We start from the raw sequence: 21,995 nt of genomic DNA, 5'->3' as shown, positions 1-21,995 counted from the left end.
TGTGTGAACTCGGACATTACCCAAATATATGGGGCCAGCACGCAACTTTGTTACTAGTTCACATGGAGGGGACCCGTTTCCATGTTTCGGCCCTGCCCCCTAGAGTCTTTGCAAGCCCAAGCTCATGTAGGAGTGAATAAATTGTAGTGATGACATGGTCTTTTGACTAATGTTATAACATGTTATAAAAACATAAATGATTAGAAAATTGAATATGCTACTAGGACCTCTTTAAACATGCCACAAGGCTAGCCTACTTATCAATACTCTCCAAACTGATAATCTGCTGTTAAATTAATTCTGCAGATAAAAGAAGTTGGTGTCTTCATTAATAGACTACTTGGGGGAATGGGTTTCTGGTGTCTGGTCGGTTGGGGGAGGGTGTTTCACCGACAGACCAACACAGGAAGAGACCTGCGTGCTCACATTTCACCGTAAAGACGCGAGAGACCCCTGCCGTACCGGGGCACTCCTCCTAGCGACTATCAATTATAAATATATATGGACATATTAACATATTTACTATCAAACCCTCGGGATACATTTTCACAAAACAAGAAAGACCCCCACCCACCCAAGAACCAGTGTCAAAGTTCACAGGAAGCTGGGGGGCTGCCATTTTTCCCTTCTGTTACAGCTAGCATTGAACGGTAGATGCTAAAGAGGACGGGGAGGGGCGGCTGGTCTCGGATCCCGTAGCTAGCTGCTATCAACCGATCGATAACGCTTCACTAAATCCGTCATTTCTCCGACCGCCGTCCATAACAACCAGTGCTATTGGATGAATTCGGCATGGAGAAGGTAGCGGAGCCGTCTTGGACGTCTTCGTACACCTACCAGGTGAGCAAGCACAGTGCGGAGATGCTACACAACCTAAACACTCAGAGGGAAGATGGAGGCAGGTTCTGCGATGTGGTCCTTCGCGTCGGCGAGGAGAGCTTCCCCGCGCACAAAGCTGTGTTGGCCGCGTGCAGCGAGTACTTTGAGTCGGTGTTCAGCCGACAGACGGAGGGTGACGGCGACGCCAAGGAGCTCGAGATGCACACCATCAGCCCCAAAGTTTTTAAGGACGTCTTGGACTTCGCCTACACCTCCAGGATCGTGGTGCGACTGGAGTGCTTCCCGGAGTTGATGACAGCTGCCAAGTTTCTGCTGATGCACTCGGTCATCGAGATATGTCAGGAGGTGATCAAACAGTCCAACGTGCAGATCCTCGTGCCTACCTCTCGGGGAGGAGACGCGAGCCTGTTCCAGGCCGCGGGCGCCGCCACGGAGCTGGGTTTCCCGGTGGCACCGCAGGATCTGGTGAACGGCACGGGGATGCTACTGTTGAACGGACAGAGCTTCGCTGCTAACGCCGCACACATGCATGTGGACGGTGGCGTGTTGCTGGACGGCGGAGGAGGAGGAGACGGAGAGTCGACGATGCCGATATTGGAGCCCGTCGAAGGACTGTCCGTGTCCCCGACCACGGAAATACCAGGAAACGCGTTACAACACGAAGACGGCTCCCCGGGGTCGAAGAGGATCAGGGGGAGACCAAAGAAGTCTGGCGGGGGGGTAATGGAGGTGACACACTTAAATCACAGCGCACAGAAAGACAATGGGCTGTTTCCGTGCGGGACATGCGGGAAAGCTTTCACCGAGGCTTCCCGGTTGAAGAACCACGAAGCGCAACACGGAGCCAACATCGGCGGCACAATAAAAAACAACAACACAGCGGGTGACAGCCTGTCAGCGGCGGGCTTGTCTCTAATGTCACCGCCTGGTCTGCTGGAGAACGGCGTGCAGCAGCTCCACCACCACGGGGGACTGACGCTGGACAACGGCCGCAAACGGGAGAGGACTAGGCGGCACGTCGGCTGTGACATTTGCGGGAAAGTTTTCCGTGACGTTTACCACCTGAACCGACACAAGCTCTCGCACTCTGGGGAGAAGCCGTACGCGTGCCATGTGTGCGGGCTCCGGTTCAAACGCAAAGACAGGATGTCGTACCATGTGCGGTCCCACGACGGCTCAGTCGGTAAACCCTACGTGTGCCAAAGCTGTGGGAAAGGCTTTTCTAGGTGAGTTAACAACACCCTTTCTTCACACTGAGAGTAGGCAATCTCCTACGGTTTTTTGAGTAAAAGAGAAAGCAAAATGCTGACTTCCCAGTAGCCTACAACCTGGACAGCCTGCAGTGTTGTTGCCTATTATGATTGTAGGTGCAAGGACTGAAGGACATAAACTGCAGGCAGGTGTTAGTGAGTATGGCAACAAAGCAAAAACTGAAGAAAGCAGTTCATGTGAGGCCTGCTGTTCCAGTTCAGAAAGCTGTCAAATCAGCTTTTTATAATGCAGACATAATGCACAGACATACACAATAATCAGTTAATTTTGACACTAACTTTTTGGTTTCAGCTTCAGCCCATGTAAAGACTGTAAATAGAGCAAAAGCCACACAAACCCATTTCCCACATAGATTTTATTTCCCAGGCTCTGTTTTCTCAGGCCCTGTAGCAAGCTCTCCATCCCCACCTACTGCTCTGGAGGTTAAAATACATGCATATCATAAATGCTAACTGCTAAGAAAAATGAAACAATGTGATGATGACCAGCCATCAGTAAATTTGTGTTTAAAAAAAAAAAAAATCTAAGTTCCCTCATGTTTGCTATGTTCAAGGAAAAAACAAAGTTACTGCTGAGCGTGTTTTTGGGTTCATTATTTCAGCACGTTGTACCCGAATGGTGAAAGAAAATGCCACATAACATCTACAGCTTTATATGTGCTGCTCGGTTGTAACAATAATGCCCCTTTGCATTCTGAGAAGGATAAGTGCATTTTACAGTTACCCCAAATAAAAATTTCTGCCGTCTTATTTTCATCTTATTTTTAGGGCTGTCAAACGATTAAAATTTTTCATCAGATTAATCACAGGATTCTGTGGATTAATCACGATTAATTTTACCATTCGAAATATGCCCGAAAAATTAGAATTTTCTCTGTATATTGTTGTATGAACGGAAAGATAGGGGACTGTTCATGTGTGCCAGGAAGCCGACGTTATATTGATGTCTGATAACACATACCTCTGAAAACTGCAGACGTGTGTGTCCTCGCGGGCTCTGAACAGCTGCCGACATCAACTGCCAGCCGCGGCAGTTGATTTTATATACTATCTATACCCCGACACAGACGTGACCGTTAGCAGTTTAAAAAACGGCACGACTGACTGACTTAAAACACGATGACTGTAGTACAGAGCCGATTGGATGTACGGGGCGGATCATTATGCGCATGCTTTAAAAAAATTAACGCCGTTAATTCCAGAAATGAATCACCCTGCGTTAACGCGTTAATTTTGACAGCCCTACTTATTTTATTGCCTTTTAATTTCTGCCTGATGTCATATGGAACACTCAGTCTCTGTCAGCCTGTGGTATTTTATGAGACCTATATAGGTAGATATTGAATGGTTCTCAAAGGACAAAAACCTAAATCAGATCAGATGGACTTGACAGACATGTATGGGCTTTTATTTGTTAATTTTTTCCTATATCCAGACCAGACCACCTGAATGGACATATCAAACAGGTTCACACAACAGAGAGACCCCACAAGTGCCAGGTAACCTCCACACTCTGTTCAGTACACTATGAAAACCCACAGCTAACAATGGTTTTAAACCATGATCTGAAGAAGAAGTGTTAACATGTTGAACATTTCCGTATTTCAGATTTGTAATGCCTCTTTTGCGACACGGGATCGTCTCCGGTCGCACCTCGCATGCCACGAGGACAAAATCCCCTGCAAAGTTTGTGGCAAGTTCCTGCGTGCTGCCTACATGACGGACCACCTCAAGAAACACAGTGAAGGAACGCATAACTACTGTGGCATATGCAACAAAGGTAATTATTTCCAGTACTGCACCAGACTGTTAAAAGCTCCACTTGAACAACTCTGTCCCATGTTCATAGACGGATATTCAGTCGCCATTGAAGTCATGGACATTCTGATTATAGAATTATGCCAATCTGGTTTTGCTATTTGGCTGGCTCTGCGTAGTTCCACTTTTTTCGCCAGGGGCCCCTAAGGTGTCAACGCTGAGGTATCATTGAAATGAATGAGGGGACAGACTTATTTTCGTACCTTTTTTTATGTAGTGCTATTGTGTGTCCGACTGTCCTTACATTAGTGGTGCAGTTTTTTCAACAAACATTAAAATGAGGTGTACAACGTCGCAATATGTTTTATTTAAACATCTATTTTCTGCCCAGACACAGAAGGAAGCATTAACACCCCTGATCCAAAAGCCTTGTTCGGGAAGTGCGTTGTCCTATTTGAGTGTCTTTTGCTTCCTTGTTTTAATGGTGCTTCAAATGCACATTTCATAGACAAGATGAAATATACACACTGAATGTTGCAAAATGTCTAAAGGTTGTCCTCTTATGCCTCATTTCCACCGAGTAGAGCGGGTCGGATCGGAGCGGTTCGGTCTGGGTAGTTTGGCTTTTCATTTGTAAAAAGTTGGGTAGGGTACGGTTTAAGCGCACCTAACCGCTCTGAGCCGCTCCAGATCTCAGTACTCCTCCGTAGGGGTACTAGCCGCCTGAAAGCGGACCGAAAATGCGGAGCTACACGCTGCGTCATTTGATTGGTTGGTCGAAAGAATCATTTCCGCCATGTGTATTCATCTCGGCAAGAGTGAAGAGAGTCTGTGTTTTGGTGAAAATGTGAGCACAGCACTGTTTATTGTTTGGTGTTTTTCCTCGTCATTAATAATCAGTTGGTTTAGTTACGTGTCCCACTGCTACGTAGCTGCCGCAGCCAGCACTGTTTGCTCACTGAGTTGCACCGAGCCGTCTCTGTGTGTTTACGCCATAGCCTAGATAGTTTTAGGCTAAATACACGCTCACAACACGGGGGGAATAAATAAAGAAGCGGCTGGTTTGACCAAGCAAAAACGAGAGACCGCTGGCTTGACCACAGTTGGTCGAAATAATCATTTCCGCCGTGTGTAGTCACCTCGGCTAGAGTGAAGAGAGTCTTGTTTTGGCGAAAATGTGAGCGCGGCACTGTTTATTGTGTGGTGTTTTTCCTCGTCATTAAAATAATCAGTTGGCTACACTGTGTCCCACTGCTACGATGTCACGTAGCCAGCGCTGTTCGCTCACTGTCTATCAGTTGCACCGAGCAGTCTCTGTGCTCACAACAACACGGGGGGGATAAATAAAGAAGCGGCTGGTTTGACCAAGCAAAAACGAGAGACCGCTTGCTTGACCACAGTTGTTCCACAACCCTATAGTTTGACCCATATTCTGGCGGCGGATATCGCAGTCCAGCCTAAACCCCGCCCTACCAGTAAGGGTAGGGTCATAAACCCCGCCCTACCAGTAAAGGTAGGGTCCGCGGTGGAAACAACACCGAGATTCTTAAAAGTGAGCTGTCCCGCTCTGAGCCGCTCCGATCCGACCCGCTCTACTCGGTGGAAATGAGGCATTACATAAAGTCGTGGTGCTACCTCCTGAACACCTCTTTCAGGCTTCCCCAGAATTTTGCTTCCTGTTGGCTCCCCACACACACAAATGGCATGAAATAAGTTACTGATGCAGCTCTTCAAGTCTTTTCTTAAAGGTGAAGTAAGCGGTTTATTTATGTTAATATAAGTGTTAAATCGCTCTTTATTCATACAGTGATCACTTACATAATGCGCGCGTTTCATAAAGCCGATCTCTCAGTCAGCTGCTCTGCATGTAATCGGCAAATACACTTATTGGAGGATCCCAACATTTTTATCCAATCAGAAGAGAGAACGCTACAAAGCGACACCCGTCTCACTCATGGTCTCACTGCCGGTGCACGCCAGAGCAACAGATGTGTGAATGTTTGTGCGCCTACAATGGCGGAGCAGGTAAAAATCCTTCCCAATGTCTGTTTTGATGGTTTTTATCATTGTTTTATCACACTTATGGATCTGAGATGATGCTAGATAACTCGCTGCTTGAAGACCGCAGTGCATTAATGTGGTGACGTAGGGATGAGCGAGGGGACTGCTAACTGCAGTAACTGACAGGAAGTTAGCTAAAAGAACCATTCCGCTTACAGCACCTTAACCTAATCAATCATATCATTACACAAAGAGTTGTTCTTGGGTGTCTATGATGTTATTTTGCATAAAAACCCAGCAGGGGGTTGTACCCGATTCAGTGGTCTGTACACAGACCATGGTCTCTGCCACAGACCACTGTGTGCCACCACCAGGGGGCGATGGAGCTACTGGCACAGAGCAGTCAGCTAGTGGCACAGACCAGTCAGAGACCTCTAAAAACCTCTCAATTTTCTTGTGGTGGGATAGCTAGCAAGTAGAGATGCAAATGTCTTGTTTACCTGCAGATGCATCAGTTGAATCACAGATAAAGGTTCTGTTATCACTTCTTAAAAATATTAGGGATGCTTTTGATTTTTTGATTTTCTTTTAGTACTCTGAAAATATGCCCTCAAACAGTTAGGGTGTTTTATACACAACTATGCTGTCCACGCAACTGCTATGTTAAAGTGGGTACTTGTGCAAAATATATTTGGAAAGCTGAGATTATTGTCATTTTAATTATGCGAACCATTATAACATACGATAAGGAAAGCCGGTACAATCAACGCCTCTGTCAGACCAACCAACACATTCTTTTTACAGTTGAGGCAACTCACCTTTGAAGCCTCATAGTAAACCACTGATATCGATAACTTTGTGACAAAGTTTTGTCATACACGGTATTACATCCATAAATTCCCACCGACTGGTTCTAATATATTATGCATTGTCCTAGATTGCTGGTATTTTGAATGTTTTGATTGACACATTGCTTGAGCTGCTAAGAGCTACAGTGTCTTGACCATGGCCTACAATAGCTGACAAGAGTCTGTGTCCACTGTGCACAAGCGTATTGTCAGACAATAATAATCATTCCTGTGCAACACAGTGGGCCTCCATTGTATGTTGTTATATGGAAATTACGCTTTGATTCAAATAATTTCCCTAGCATTTTGCCTTATTACTGTTGAGAATTTAAATTCAAAGAGATTGATGATTTAAATTTAACATGCCCTCAATTAATCCTTTTTTTCTCCATCCTGGTCCAACCAATCTTAGTATCTATCATATGGTGGATATTGATAGCCTATCATTGCGTAACAGGACAAGCCCCCCCCCCCCCCCCCCCCCTTCTCGGAGCCAAGGCCCTGAGTGTGTCAAACAACTGCCTTGTTCTTTGTTCTTCTGGTCCCAGGTTTCTCCACAGCGTCCTACCTTAAGGTGCATATAAAGACACACCATGGCTCTCCACTGCCCCCCTCTGCCACAATGCACAGCTTCCCTGAGCCAAGGGGGGAGCTGCAGATGCACAACGGCAACCCTTACCACATGGGACGCCAGTGCTCAGTGGAAGGCAAGCAGCCGCCCGCCCCATCCCAGACTTTCATGTTACTGGCTTTCATTTTCGCACAGCTGCTTTGTGAATAAACATGCTTCTGCATCCTTGTGTATGTGTTTTAACAACACAACAAGCATATCAACCCTCTGCTGCCAAGCTTGTTTCACTCAAACATTAACTATTGTACTGTTTCATGTGCTGGTCTTCTTTTCTGCTAGCTTACCGTCGGTGTGTCTAGTATTCAGAGAGGGCTGTGTATTACAGTCAAATCAACAACTGTAACTCCTGTACCAATGTCGGAGGGTGCCACTGTCATACTGAGAAATACAGATTATTTTTTTTGGAGCTGATAATAGGCTTTTAATCAACTCTGTCAACTTCTTTGGCGATGGCTTGCCTATAATAGACAGTCATTATGAAAAAGTTCTGCACTATATCTTTAAGGAAAGAAGATGGAGGCATTTGAACACCTCTATGAGAACATGTTCTCTAATAATACTGCACCATTTTTAGTATTAGCTGCAGATTAAGTAGTTTATCATTAGTAATTGTGGGGAAATGGTGGAAATAACTTTGTTAGAGATGTTATAATGGCTCATGTCTGTGGTCAGTATTAAATAAATGGTTGAAGGAAATGGTGCATCTGTTATTATAGAATAAATGCAAGTCAATAGGCAGACAACTCATTTACCTGCATTCATTCTTCATAACTGAAACTACATTGGATATGATGACGACCATATCTGTAGTATGACAAGTAAGGGCACCTGACACTATGTGCGCCTATCCTACTGATTAAGCACTACATCGGCACTTATAGGGAAGACATAGCTTTTTATAAGGCTGGACATAAGAATAGAATGTGGATATTTTTTAAATGTCAAATAACCTCATACAGTAATTTAACACGTAGAAGTTAGACGCCGTAGTTGATGGTTCAACTTCTTACTTCTGCCGAGTCACTTTTTTTGTACATGTTTGTCTGTCCAGCATGGCCATGGCATTGTATGGGTAACCATCTCTGTGTCTGCTTGGCTGGTTCATCAGCAGTTGTTCCAGCAATGCCCATTGTTGCATGATCGTCTTAACGTATACTCCCATTCGTCCATGTCTGTCGGAGAAGCAGCAGCAAAGAGACAGTGCACACAGTGAACTGTGAGCCTCAACCACAATTGGTGAACAATACTAATATGGAGGAGAGATGTACAGTCAAGTGCGAAAGTTTGTGAACCCCTTGAACATTTTGGAATTTTATTTATTGTAACCATCATTAATTCATTTTTATCAATACCAGTATTTTTTATATGAAATAACAGATGTTTGTTTATCAATTCAACATTTTTCTTTTCCAGAAATCAATTGTTAAAACAGATAAAACAAATTATTTGACGAATGTTGTATGTGCAAAAGTTTGTGAACCCTGAGCTGCATTGCTTAAATGGAGCAGGTAAACACAATCAGATGGGCCAAATTGAGTCATGAAATGGACCAATGTAGTGAGAGATCTTTAGGGAAGAAATTGGGCGGCACTAGATACAACAGAGATAAAACCAGGTCAGTTTAGGCTCACCAAAGTGAACCCATACAGGTCAGACAGGCATTTGTCTGGGGACAGCTATAAATTATTTTAAAAAAAGTTTGAGCTCCATCGGTCCACCGTGAGGCAAATCATCTACAAATGAAGAGCTTTAAGAGTGACTGAACATCTGCCTAGAAGTGGACTTCCTTCAAAAATATCCACAAGCGCCACAAGATAAGTGATTTTTCAGTTAAAAGCCAACCCAAACATTACATCTGGTGATTTGCAGACCTCTCTTGCAGCATCTGGGACAGATGTGCATGGTTCCACAATAAGAAGAAAACTCAGTCAACATGGCTTTCATGGGATGGTTGCTGAAGAAGCCTCTGCTCTCAAAAAAGAACAAAACTGCTTGTCACAACTTTGCCAGAGAGCACCTGGAGATACCTGAAGTCTTATTCTGTGGACAGATTAGTCAAAAATTGAACTGTTTGGTCATAACCAAAACCGCCATGTTTGGGCAAAAACGCAATTCTGCCTAGTGCCTACCACCTAGAGAACCTTCTCCCAAGTGAATAATGGTGGTTTCAAATTGTCTGCAAATCTCCAGGTGTAATGTTTGGGTTGGCTTTTACCTGAAAAATCACTTTTCTTGTGGCGCTTGAGGATATTTTTGAAGGAAGTTTACTTCTAGGCAGATGTTAAGTCACTCTTAAAGCTCTCCATTTGTAGATGATTTGCCTCACGGTGGACCGATTGAGCTCAAATTTTTTTTTATGAATTTATAACTGTCCCCAGACAAATGTGTAACATCAAAACTCTATTCCTGAGATCCTCTGAGATTTGTTTCCCTTTTAGCATGTCTGACCTGTATGGGTTCACTTTGGTGAGCCTAAACTGACCTGGTTTTATCTCTGTTTTATCTAGTGCCACCCAATTTCTTTCCTAAAGATCTCTCATTACATTGGTCTATTTCATCAACCAATTTGGCCAACCTGATTGTGTCAACCTGCTCGATTTAAGCAATGCAGCTCAGGGTTCACAAACTTTTGCACATACAACATTCGTCAAATAATTTGTTTTATCTGTTTTAACAATTGATTTCTGGAAAATAAAAATGTTGAATTGATAAACAAACATCTGTTATTTCATATAAAAAATACTGGTATTGATAAAAATGAATTAATAATGGTTAAAATAAATAAAATTCCAAAAGGCTCAAGGGGTTCACAAACTTTCGCACTTGACTGTATATGTGTGTTGATTTGTACTTGTAACTGACTTTGTGCATATGAATTATTAATCGGAGACAAAATATTCTGTTTGGCTAGAGACCAAACCAAAGGTTGGCTATCTAAATGATTGATTATAATGAGAGCTCAGTGTTTCCCCCAGAAAATGTCTTAGTCAAGGTGGTCACTGCCCCTGGTCATGGGAGGCGCTACGCGCCGCGGTGAAAATTTTGGGGGTATTTTGCTCAAAGATGCCAATGCATCTACATGTAAAGAAATAAACAACTGTTCATTTTAATACAAAAATACAACAGACACTGACCTTACAGTTGTTTAATTTTGTTGCTATGTGCTGGTACAAATGATGTGCAAACATGCAGACAGTACAAAGCGCAATTAAAGAAAACCTCTACTGTTTTGGTGCAATACTATACAGACACACTAAATACAAATAATGGACCATACACTTAACATGTGTATGCACATCAAAGTGCAAATTCAACTTTTTAAAGTTCCTTTTTGGATGGGCGCTGTTGTGCGATTATTGTGGACAATAGGCCTACTGTGATGTGATAACCTATAATTCATTAATGGTTATTTTGAGCCTACTTGCTTGATTTATTTTTAAATACAGAAGTTATTGGTCGTTTTGGAACATGTATTTCCCAATTTAAAACGTAAAAATAAAGCAGCATTGAAAATTCAGAAAATAAATCTTCTTGGCCTACACTAGCATGTTGTTTGAAAAATAACTCAATAGTTGAAATAATAATTTCTACTTAAAATGACTAAATGCATTTCAAAGACAGTAACAGTGTGGCACTTCTGTAAACTTACTGAAACTTGGCTGGGCCATCACTCTCATGCATTCTTCAAACTTTTCTCTGCGCTGTCTGAGCTGATAGATAGGTTGTGATGTGGAGTCTTAAACTATTCTAGCTTTGCAGAGCACTTCTTTCTGTTCAGCTAAATATCCCCATAGAACTGCACTGCGTTTATTATCGCCACCAGTTAAATGTCGGTTTGCTTCTGCTCATTTAACTCTCCCGCGTGCATGCCGTAGTCGCGCGCAGTGCGGTACGGTCGCGCGCGCGCAAAGCCGCAGACACAGAGCAGCTGATAGAGAAACGCTTGGAGACACGTATGCTTTTTACCGCAAATCGTGGCCTTTCGCGCAGTTATGACCATGCACAAGCACACATCGCGCTTGCTAGAACATTAATTGTGCAGCACAAAAAACATATATATATATATATATATATATATATATATATACAGTATCTCACAAAAGTGAGTACACCCCTCACATTTCTTCAAATATTTTATTATATCTTTCCATGGGACAACACTGAAGAAATGACACTTTGATACAATGTAAAGTAGCGTGTGTACAGCTTATATAACTGTGTAAATTTACTGTCGCCTCAAAATAACTCGACACACAGCCATTAATGTCTAAACTGAAGGCAACAAAAGTGAGTACACCCCTGAGTGAAAATGTCCAAATTGGGCCCAAAGTGTCAATATTTTGTGTGGCCACCATTATTTTCCAGCACTACCTTAACCCTCTTGGGCATGGAGTTCACCAGAGCTTCACAGGTTCCCACTGCAACCCTCTTCCACCTATTCATGATGACATCACAGAGCTGGTCGATATTAGAGACCTCGCGCTCCTCCATCTCCCGTTTTAAGAAGCCCCAAAGATGCTCAATAGGGTTTATGGCTGGAGACATGCTTGGCCAGTCCATAACCTTTACCCTGAGCTTCTTTAGCAAGCCACTGGTCGTCTTGGAGGTGTGTTTGGGGTCGTTATCATGTTGCAATACTGCCCTGCGGCCCAGTTTAAGAAGGTTGAGTGCACGTTTTCAGTGTCATACCGAGAGGTTGGCTTTGGAAAATAGACGTATGAATACTGCCAGCATTGCCGCAGGGCTTGAAGTGGTGGGGGGTCAACCTGTCAGTGCTCAGACCATACGCCGCACTTTGCATCATACTGCTCTGCATGGCTGTCGTCCCAGAAGGAAACCTATTCTAAAGATGATGCACAAGAAACCCCACAAAAAGTTTGCTGAAGACAAGCAGACTAAGGACATGGATCACTGCAACCATGTCCTGTGGTCTGATGAGACCAAGATAAACTTATTTGGTTCAGATGGTGTTAAGAGTATGGGGCAGCAACCAGGTGAGGAGTACAAAGACAAGTGTGTCTTGCCTATAGTCAAGCATGGTGGTTGGAGTGTCATGGTCTGGGGCTGCATGAGTGCTGCCAGCACTGGGGAACTACAGTTCATTGAATACCAACATGTACTGTGACATACTGAAGCAGAACATGATCCCCTCCCTCCGTAAACTGGGCCGCAGGGCAGTACTGCAAAATGATAACGAACCCAAACACACTTCCAAGACGACCACTGGCTTGCTAAACAAGCTGAGGGTAAAGGTTATGGACTGGCCAAGCATGTCCCCAGACCTCAACCCTATTGAGCATCTTTGGGGCTTCTTAAAACAGGAGATGGAGGAGCGCAAGGTCTCCAGTATCCACCAGCTCCGTGATGTTGTCATGAATGAGGGGAAGAGGATTCCAGTGGCAACCTGTGAAGCTCTGGTGAACTCCATGCCCAAGAGGGTTAAGGTAGTACTGGAAAATAATGGTGGCCACACAAAATATTGACACTTTGGGCCCAATTTGGACATTTTAACTCAGGGGTGTACTCACTTTTGTAACCGGCAGTTTAGACATTAATGGCTGTGTGTCGAGTTATTTTGAGGGGACAGTAAATTTACACTGTTATATAAGCTGTACACACGCTACTTTACATTGTATCAAAGTGTCATTTATTCAGTGTTGTCCCATGAAAAGATATAATGAAATATTTGAAGAAATGTGAGGGGTGTACTCACTTTTGTGAGATACTGTATATATATAGGGGAAGGTGGGGTGATTTGTGCATTTTGGAAGTTGCAAAACCCCTTGTTTCTAGAAAACCGTGGAAGAAATTGGAAATGTGACCACATATTTAAGAAGAGCCGTCCATTTGACTCATCCTGTAAAGAAGGGAGACACAAGGAATAAGATATAAGCACGTTTAAGCTCAAAAAACTGTGTTTTGCCTTTCAAAGTAAAATTTCCATGATCAAGGTTTTTTGATTATTGTGTCTGAACAATTATAGACACGTTTGAAAACATTTGACACATGTTTTAGTGCTTTGGTATCCTACACTTTGAGTCTATATAGTTAGCACAATGTCAACCCTAAATTGCTGCATCATGCCTATTATCCAAAATTCTGGGGATGGGGTGATTTGTGCGCAAGGGCCTGGGTGAGTTATAAGTAAGTAAGTAAGTAAAATGTATTTATAAAAGCACATTTATGACAGTTTGCACTGTCCAAAGTGCTGTACATAGTGCATTCAGTAGGTAAACAATGAAGGTACAATAACAATAACCAAAATAAAAGACGTAAAGCCCATACATCCACATAAACACAGATAGTAGTGCAGAGGTAAGATAGTTAATGGGGAGGAAACACCAGGGTGTACATATGGGTTTTGAGCCTTGATTTAAAGGCAGAAATGTAGGGGGAATCACATTTGTCAGGTGGCAGTTGGTTCCACAAGCACGGAGCAACTAGTGCAAAGTACATTTCTGAGAGTTGTGCCAGTGGCATGGCTGTATACGCTGGTCACCAAAAGAAAGTGATTGTCTACAGTAGCTCAGAAGAGAGTGACATCTCAATTCCACTTAACGACACCACTGATGAGAGTTCAGATGGCCAGAAAGATGATGATGGTGACTTTGTCATTGTGACACAATGACGCACAAATCACCCCACGTAGTGGGGTGATTTGTGCGACAAGACAACTTTTTTTCCGAAAGCTATATTTCTTAAACAGTTTATTCCAGATCCAAAGTTTTTATTGCCAGGGATGCACAACATCCTGAAATATATGTACATATTTGAGTTGGAGACATAACTGTCAAGGCCTCACTTTAAAATCACTTTGAGTAAAAAGTTGCACAAATCACCCCACCTTCCCCTATATATATATATATATATATATATATATATATATATATTTATTATTATTATTATTATTATTATTATTATTACTTTTTCTTTTTGGGTGGTTGGTTGGTAGTCAAGGCGGGGGGCTGCCGTTGCTAAGGCGGCCGCCTTAGCTATAAAGCGCTGGGGGAAACACTGGAGCTGCCTTGGTAACATCTCCTAAAATGCAACATGGTGCAGGTGTCATTAACACACATGATCCTTAATAGATATTTGCCAATATCCTTTGTAGCGCTATGAGTTATTTTATGAAAGTGAACATGCCTCATGTTAACTTGTGGTATTATCAGTGTCAATACCACAAATGGGAATTCACCTGCACCTTATTGACCTTTGGGGGAAAGCCTCTGCTTTGGCAAGTGGAGACTTGACAATCTTGTAAGGTGTTGGTTTCCTCTGAGGTGAATCCAGAATCAGCAATGTCAAATGTTTTGTTTCATGCGTGTCCTTTGGGCAGCATGATTGTTTTTATTTGCTTGCTCATGTTATGCAGATTTTTAATAGAAGTAGCATTGCTGAAGTTTTGAGAGGATCGGCTAATTGGCTGTGAGGTCACTCCCTGGCGATTTTCGTCTGGTAGGATTGTCACTACTTGAGCAGGGGCCTCATTTATAAAGGTTTGCGTGGAAACCATCCAAAAACATTGCCAAGAATGTGCTGCGCAAAAAAAAAGAGATTTATAAAACTGTGTGGCGCACAGTTGCACGCAATCTTCCCTTTATAATTACCCACCTGTGGTGAATTGTGCGCACATGATCTCCTCCCCATGTCCTCCCACTTCACCTCCCAGTTTCATCCCACAATCTACCATAGATGGTAATAAGCACGGCATTTTGACTGACATGAGTAGAAAAGGGATGCAACCGGCCGCAAAGTAGGCGACTGGGAAGGAAGAAAGCCTGTGACGTGCATGTGCTGCAGTATAACTGGCACACAAACACGCAAGCGCTTATCACATATCATGATTGGCACAGTCATTAGTCTTTGTAAAGCAGTTTCACCCAACTGTATACAATATCGCGTATTAGCGTACCTGTAGTAGCATACTGTATGTAGGCCTATATAAAATGTGTTGTGAGAAGTGAAATAATGCATTGTAGTCTATTCTAGAGCATTGTTTCCCTTCCGTGAGATCCACACATTTCCAACAACGTCAGATTATAGTTAAAACTTCCAGGGTGAATTGCTATGGGAAAGAGATGCATGTAATACTTTGCTAAATTAATAACATGATTTTATCTAACGAAATATACAGTTTTAATTAATATTTGCTTAACTGGAAAATTTGTTTAACTTTTTACAAAACTACTTTTACACACCGCCTAAAATATAGACTATTTGCTCTCCCGCTGGCCACTCACGGACACACCTCCCGACGTATATGATATTATTATATAGTAGCACTATAAGATTCAATTTAAAAATATAACCAAAACATGTATAGAGCTACTTGATAAGTAAATCAACCTACATCATAACTGCATGCCATACACTACAGTAGCCTATATTCGCAACTGTTTTATATTCATATAGTTGCGAATATATTTATTAAATATATTGGGTGCCAAGCATTTCACAGTAAAATGTGTGTTTTTCTGATGACTGAGCTTTATTTCGTGGTGTTGCTATTGAGTGTCGCTGATTCCCCCGAGTCAGGAAAACCTTGCGGGAGCTCTACCCATGGTCGAAAGTTGGCGTGGGATTACGCACACTTCTCCGCAAATAATTTTTCTATAAATACCACCGGTTTGCTACCGCACATTTTACTGCACATTTCTGCTCGTCTACGCAAGGTTTTTGTGCGCAGCAGGCTTTATAAATGAGGCCCCAGATGTAGACAGTGGTATAAACATGTTTTTCCTTCAGCGCTATGGACAGTGGATGGATGCTGCTGAGCAGCAGTAGTATAGCTAATTAATGAAACAGAAAGAGATTTTAAAATAAGCATCGTTGGGTTTCTGGAAATGCTTTATATAAAACAAAGATATTATTATTATGTATTAAGTGAGTCGAGACTCCACAGGATTTGGCAATCATTCGGTTTTAATGACTTAATTATGAGAGACAAAGCTAATCAGATACAAAGTCTAAAATTGTGGTTCATCTTTGGAAATGGCCATGTGTGTACTGTCACTATATTACTGTTGTCTTCATTTGGTGTCGTGCCTTCCTTCAGACAGACGAGGTGTGTGTGTGTGTGTGTGTGTGTGTGTGTGTGTGTGTGTGTGTGTGTGTGTGTGTGTGTGTGTGTGTGTGTGTGTGTGTGTGTGTGTGTGTGTGTGTGTGTGTGTGTGTGTGTGTGTGTGTGTGTGTGTGTGTGTGTGTGTGTGTGTGTGTGTGTGTGTGTGTGTGTGTGTGTGTGTGTGTGTGTGTGTGTACATTATACTTTGTGATGAACAGTATGAGCTTTTCTCACAGGGATATTCTGTTGCACAGGTGTAACTAAAAAGAAACTAACATCAATGATGGTTCATGTATGTGTGTCTGTGTGAGATGGCTTGCACACTAGCAGGGTCTTAGCATTCTTACACCCACGACCCATATTAACTGTGGTCGTTTTGAATGTATTTTATTCACACCGACCTGTTAACATGAAAGCGATATGAATGCAAATGGAACACAGTTGATGTCATTTTACCTGGTAAAAGTAGCTAGAGAGTCACATGGATATATGTGTCACAAAAAACAACGTTTTACTTGATTATTATGATGATTATTCACATGAGTCACTTTCTGGATTTTTGGTACTTGATTGACAGGTAAAGAGGAAAAGGTAAATTAATTAATCACTGACGGCTCTAGTGATGACGGGACTTCCTCAATTCATTCAAACCAGTAAACTTGCCTTGCCTCTTTTGCTAACAGATAGTATTTAACACTGGTGTCGAAAAGGAAGATAATTGTGTCCCTGTGGTTTTACTCCGGGCCTGTTATGTTTGCTCCGTCCTCCTACTTCCTGTCTCCCTGACTGGGTGTGTGGTGTAGACCTGTGTGCCAGCCGCCAGCTGCTTCTCACCTCGTCTGAGGCAGAGGGTCGCTTTCACGGGTTCTCTGGACACCCAGTTCTCCCCCAGCCCGGCTCTCTTGCCTTGGGCCCGCAGTCTGAGCTGCTCATGGGGAATGCAGGTGGGGCTCCATATTTCTGGGAGTGTCGCTCTGGCGGGTTGCCGGGCTTCCCCGTCCATGGGCCTGTTGCAGGTCAGTATAGTCCAGGAGGAGGGTGGGGTGGCTGGGTTGGTATTTCATGGGGGGATGGTTGGATGAGCACAGCAGAATTGTCGGCGGACACCTGGGCAAATGGACTGAGAAAATATGATGTAAAGCTGTTGTGGCCACTTTTTGAAGGAATTGTGCTTTGTGTCTCTTTTATTTGTTTCCCTTTTTTGTATTCCTATATTTAAGGGATCGATCTGTATAATCTCTTCTCCTCATGCTTGGTGCATTCTCACTAAAGATTTCAAGTTGTACTCTTAGAAGTTTTTGCAGGGTGCCATCCAGCTACAGGCTTAACATTTTTATTTTATTTTGTCAAACCCATCTTGTAATAAATATGTACCCATTCATGCCTCCCTTTCTTCCCACCCCCTCCCCCCTCCTCCTATCCATGCAACGTTTACCACAGACGGGGAAGAAAATGCAGAGAAGTGTCCTCACCTGGAATCGGAAGAATCAGATCCTTCGTTCGGGGAACTGTCCAACAGCGATGAGCTTAAATCTCCGGATAAACCTGAGGGGCCGGAGCTGGAGATGCCCTCTCTAGCCTGCAACGGAGCCTCGGCAGGGGGAGGGGCATCGGGCAAGACGGACCCTGAGAAGAAGTTTACCTGCGACATCTGCGGCCAGGCCTTCCGCACCAAGTCCTACCTCAACAAGCACCAGCACAGAGTTCACAAAGCCCACAAGGCCCAGACGGTCTCGGGGTCATCAGGCTTAAATGAGCTGTCTCCCTCCCTGTCCTCTCCCTTCTCCCCTCAACAAAACATGTCTCTGCTGGAATCATTCGGCTTTCAGATAGTCCAGTCCGCGTTTGCCTCTTCGCTAGTGGATGCCGAGGAGGGTCAGAGCGGAATGGACTTTGGAGGGAAGTGACACGTACACTCGGGTTCTAGCAAAGCCTCTCATTCTTAAGACGAAGTCGGGTTGCCCACAGAATATGCTCTGTATTTGGGAATAACTTTGCCTCAAGACTAAATTTTCTGTTCGTTACATTGCTTAAATGGTGTATGCGATATTTTTGTCACAGACTGCCATACGATTCCTACCTTTTCTACTTTTTTCAGACTATGAAAAGTGTGTGTACGGTGTTTGAATTTTCTTTATAGAGAAACGACATGAAGGTTGGATTTGCTTTACCTGATGTGGATCTGTTGAATTTTGTTGTGTTTTTTGCTTTTGGGCTTTTGTGTTATTTAGCTTTCTTATCTGCACAAATGTTTCTTGACATGAGATGAATTATTTACTGCAACCTTTAAACAAGTTATTACTTATTGTCTGTTCTGAGAAATCTGTATTTATGTTGTTCTCTGTGTATTTAAAAAAAAAAGGATTTAGTTTTTCTTTAAAAACAGGGATTTAAATTGGCTTGTGTTTTGATAGCAGTTTTTTTTAAATTAATGAATTAATTGTTTAAAGTATTTCAAGAGACATTCCTAACAGGCTCACCGCATATATTTACAATACATTTATTACGCGCCATTTTCTTCGGCTTCATCCAGACTGTGTCACTGGCCACTGAGCAGCATTGATATCTGTCAAGGACCTTTATGCATTTCTAGTGACTGGTTTATAGAAGCACTTTTTCAATATGTATCGATAAAACTTTTAATCTGAATTCTTACACCATAAAAAGCTATCAAAAAAATCTGTTTCAGCTAAAACAAATATAAATAGTTAAGCTACCTCACATAGGAAAAAAAACACCGTTATGCTTTGTATATCATAACATAAGTTCATTCTTGGGCTATTTTCATCCGATTTAAAGAAAAAAAGTCAAAATTATTTCGCAAATGAAAGCCAGCCTGTGAGAAATAACAAATGCATTCAGAATATCAGTTGAAAAAACATATTTAAAGCTCCATCAAAAGTGCAGTATTCTCATTTTTAGTTTTCTTTTTGTTTCTTAAGACCCATGTCATTAAAAAGGCTTGTCGCTAGCTGCTTTTCCTTCTTTTTGAATATGAACAAAGCCTTTTAGGAGTGTAATATCTCATTGTTAACCTGAGCGGTTGTGAATCTTGAGCAGAGTTGGCACATTGATGTGAGGGCCAGAGGACTGTGCTCTGAAGCATGCAAACCTACTGACAGCTCATTTGGATGTAAAAAAAAAAGCCCTAAGTAATTTTCTTGTTTGATTTAATGCTTCATTTGTTAGATGAATTATTCATACAGAAACACTGCAGAACTAAGGAGAGGAAAGCCATTCTAATTGTGATCAGGAATACTTTTTTGAAAATGAATTTTCCCTGGATAACAACTTTAATTTTTTCTTTTTCTTGTAAGATTTGTCTTGAAACATGCCTTGAGCTTGTTAGGAATGAGCTTTGTATTGGCCCCCCCTACAAGGACAAGGTTTCCAAGTCTTGTTTGTTAGGTATTCAATCACGTACATTGCGTACATTAAACAGGGACCAAGGTCAGGTATATTTTCACTATATATTTTGAGAAATGTAGATTATATTTTATTAACTTATTCATGCCCTCGGTTTTGTGCACATTTTTCTTTTCAAATAATAATAATTATTGTCAAATGAGAATCTTGTGATTTATTCATTTTGTTAGTTTTTTACTCTTAAATTATGTAAATGGAGATGTGTGTGTGTGTGTATGTGTGTGTTGTGCAACAGCTAGTGGGGTTTGAAGATGGAGTCACACTCTGGGCCGACCAACTTTTTCTTCCAAGTAATCACTTAAGTTATCCAGTGTTTCTTCCCTTTTTATTGCTTGTGCTCTTATAAGATGACATGTCTCATGTTTGCACTAGTGGTCCCTAGGTTAAGACGAGGCTGTCCATCTGTTCGTCATACAGTGATAATGTATTGTTTGACATTCCTGAGAAGCGGAAATTAGCTTTATTGCTCAATCAAGTCCCAGTGGGAGCCTTTCATCAAATTCTCTGTTTTCTTTTTCAGTGTAAATGTTATATTACGCTGAATTGGTTTAAAAAAAAAAAAAAAAAGTATCTTATTGATTTAGAGGAAATTGTATGGGAGGATCACTACTGTTAGTAAAGTTAAATTAGTTTTTCAGGGGGGGTTAAAAAATCAGTAATCACCACCAGTAAGGGGTTGCAGGAAATGTGGTCGAAACACAAGAATTTCTGAATAGGAATAGATACAAAAATTGTCAGCATCCAAAATTAATTAATGTATCATATTGACCTTTCACACAACTTGCATATCAGTTGATTAACAGCTTTCTCATAGGTGTTTTTTGTTTTGTAGTATCACGATGCACGATCAAACGCAGTCCAACAGTATGACCTAGCAGTGCGTGTGTATGGTTAAAAGTGTGTGTGTGTATACTTGTCTGTGTTTGATCTGTGTTTCCTGCTTTCCCGTTTAATTATTTGTGAGTTTGTGAGTATTTAGCCTGTTAAATTCAGTACATTCCTCTATTATTTATGGTTATGTTGTGATTGTAACACATGTATATACCATTCATATACACATTCTATAAATAAAAAAAAAATATATAAAATATATATGAACCAACCAATATGATCAGTGTTTGTAAATGGTGGTCCTGTACATATACAGACTTTTTTTCTTCTTCCTTTTCATTTTTCATGTGAAGAGATGTTAAGTTATGGCTATTTTAAGTTGAAAGTGTAAACTGCATGTTTTGGCACGCAAGCTGAGCTGAGCTGAGCTGGGGACTGAATGTTGATCACTGGTTGGTGGCAGAAACAGTTTGACTGCTCACTGACTGTCACTCTGCTTGCTCTGGTAGCGCTCACACTGCCAGCTGCACGACTCCTCTTTGACCAAGTGTCCTTTTTTTCCCCGATCCACTCTGCACTAGTATTTACTCCTCAAAAGGTAAAAAGGGTTGTTTGGACATGGATTGTTTGAAGACAGGTGGAAGATGCTGTAAGGAAAATTGTGTTCCTTTTTTTTAATTTTTCTTTTTGTGTTTTTCTTCACTGGGACATGTGATTTGTCTCACTCACGTTGGTACTCGAGTTTAAACAATGTTTTTCGAGGATTACTTGGGCCTACATTTTTTCTCTATTTGTTTTTTTCTTTTCTGCTTTTGGTCTGTTGCAAAGTGCCTTCCAAATACTGATTGTGCACAGCAGTGGATATAAAAAAAAGAAGTTCCTCTTTTTCTAAAGGTTAAGAAGAATTGTACAGAGTGACTTGCATTGCCACTTTTGTATAAAAACACACACAGAAAAATGTACAATATGTTAACTTGGTATTTTATCATTGTACTCAACAAGATTGCTCTTGAAACATGTGGGCGACATGTTTTGTTATATCGTCTTTTGACATATTTCAGTATAAGCATACTTTTCTATAGATATTTGTTTTTGTACTCTGTTATTGAATCTCATCTCTCTTGTTGGTACAGAGATGAGCAGCAAATAAATTGCAATTGAAAATTCTCCGAACTTTCCTCTAATTATTCCTGAGCTGGTAACAAAACAGGCAATGCATCTGTTCGTCCATCCAGAGGTTGTGACCCTCACCATATATGGCATGTGTTGTATGTTTTAATGGCATTGGATGAACTAAGTGCATTTCCTGAATTACTTTACTGAAGTAT

The 21,995-nt window shown here is 41.9% G+C and overlaps 1 protein-coding gene across 2 annotated transcripts; it reads left to right on the top strand.

Annotated features, from left to right (window-relative positions):
- The first annotated feature begins 321 nt into the window (after positions 1–321).
- Positions 322–21,755, top strand: patz1 (POZ/BTB and AT hook containing zinc finger 1). Of its 2 annotated transcripts, XM_080026079.1 has the most exons (6): positions 751–2,066; positions 3,547–3,610; positions 3,720–3,891; positions 7,267–7,425; positions 17,214–17,426; positions 17,851–21,755. In XM_080026079.1, the coding sequence occupies exons 1-6, from the start codon at positions 793–795 to the stop codon at positions 18,315–18,317; spliced, it is 2,349 nt and encodes a 782-aa protein (XP_079882205.1). In that variant the 5' UTR covers positions 751–792; the 3' UTR covers positions 18,318–21,755. The 2 variants fall into 2 exon arrangements, with proteins under 2 accessions (XP_079882204.1, XP_079882205.1); XM_080026078.1 differs by lacking the exons at positions 7,267–7,425; positions 17,214–17,426 and having other exon boundaries at positions 322–2,066.
- Positions 21,756–21,995: the final 240 nt, after the last annotated feature.

The sequence above is a fragment of the Ammodytes marinus genome (assembly GCF_949987685.1).
Source record: "Ammodytes marinus genome assembly, chromosome: 4".
Taxonomy (NCBI): Eukaryota; Metazoa; Chordata; class Actinopteri; order Uranoscopiformes; family Ammodytidae; genus Ammodytes; species Ammodytes marinus.
The sequence above is the reverse complement of the archived record's forward strand: the minus strand, read 5'-3'. Positions and strand labels throughout refer to the sequence as shown.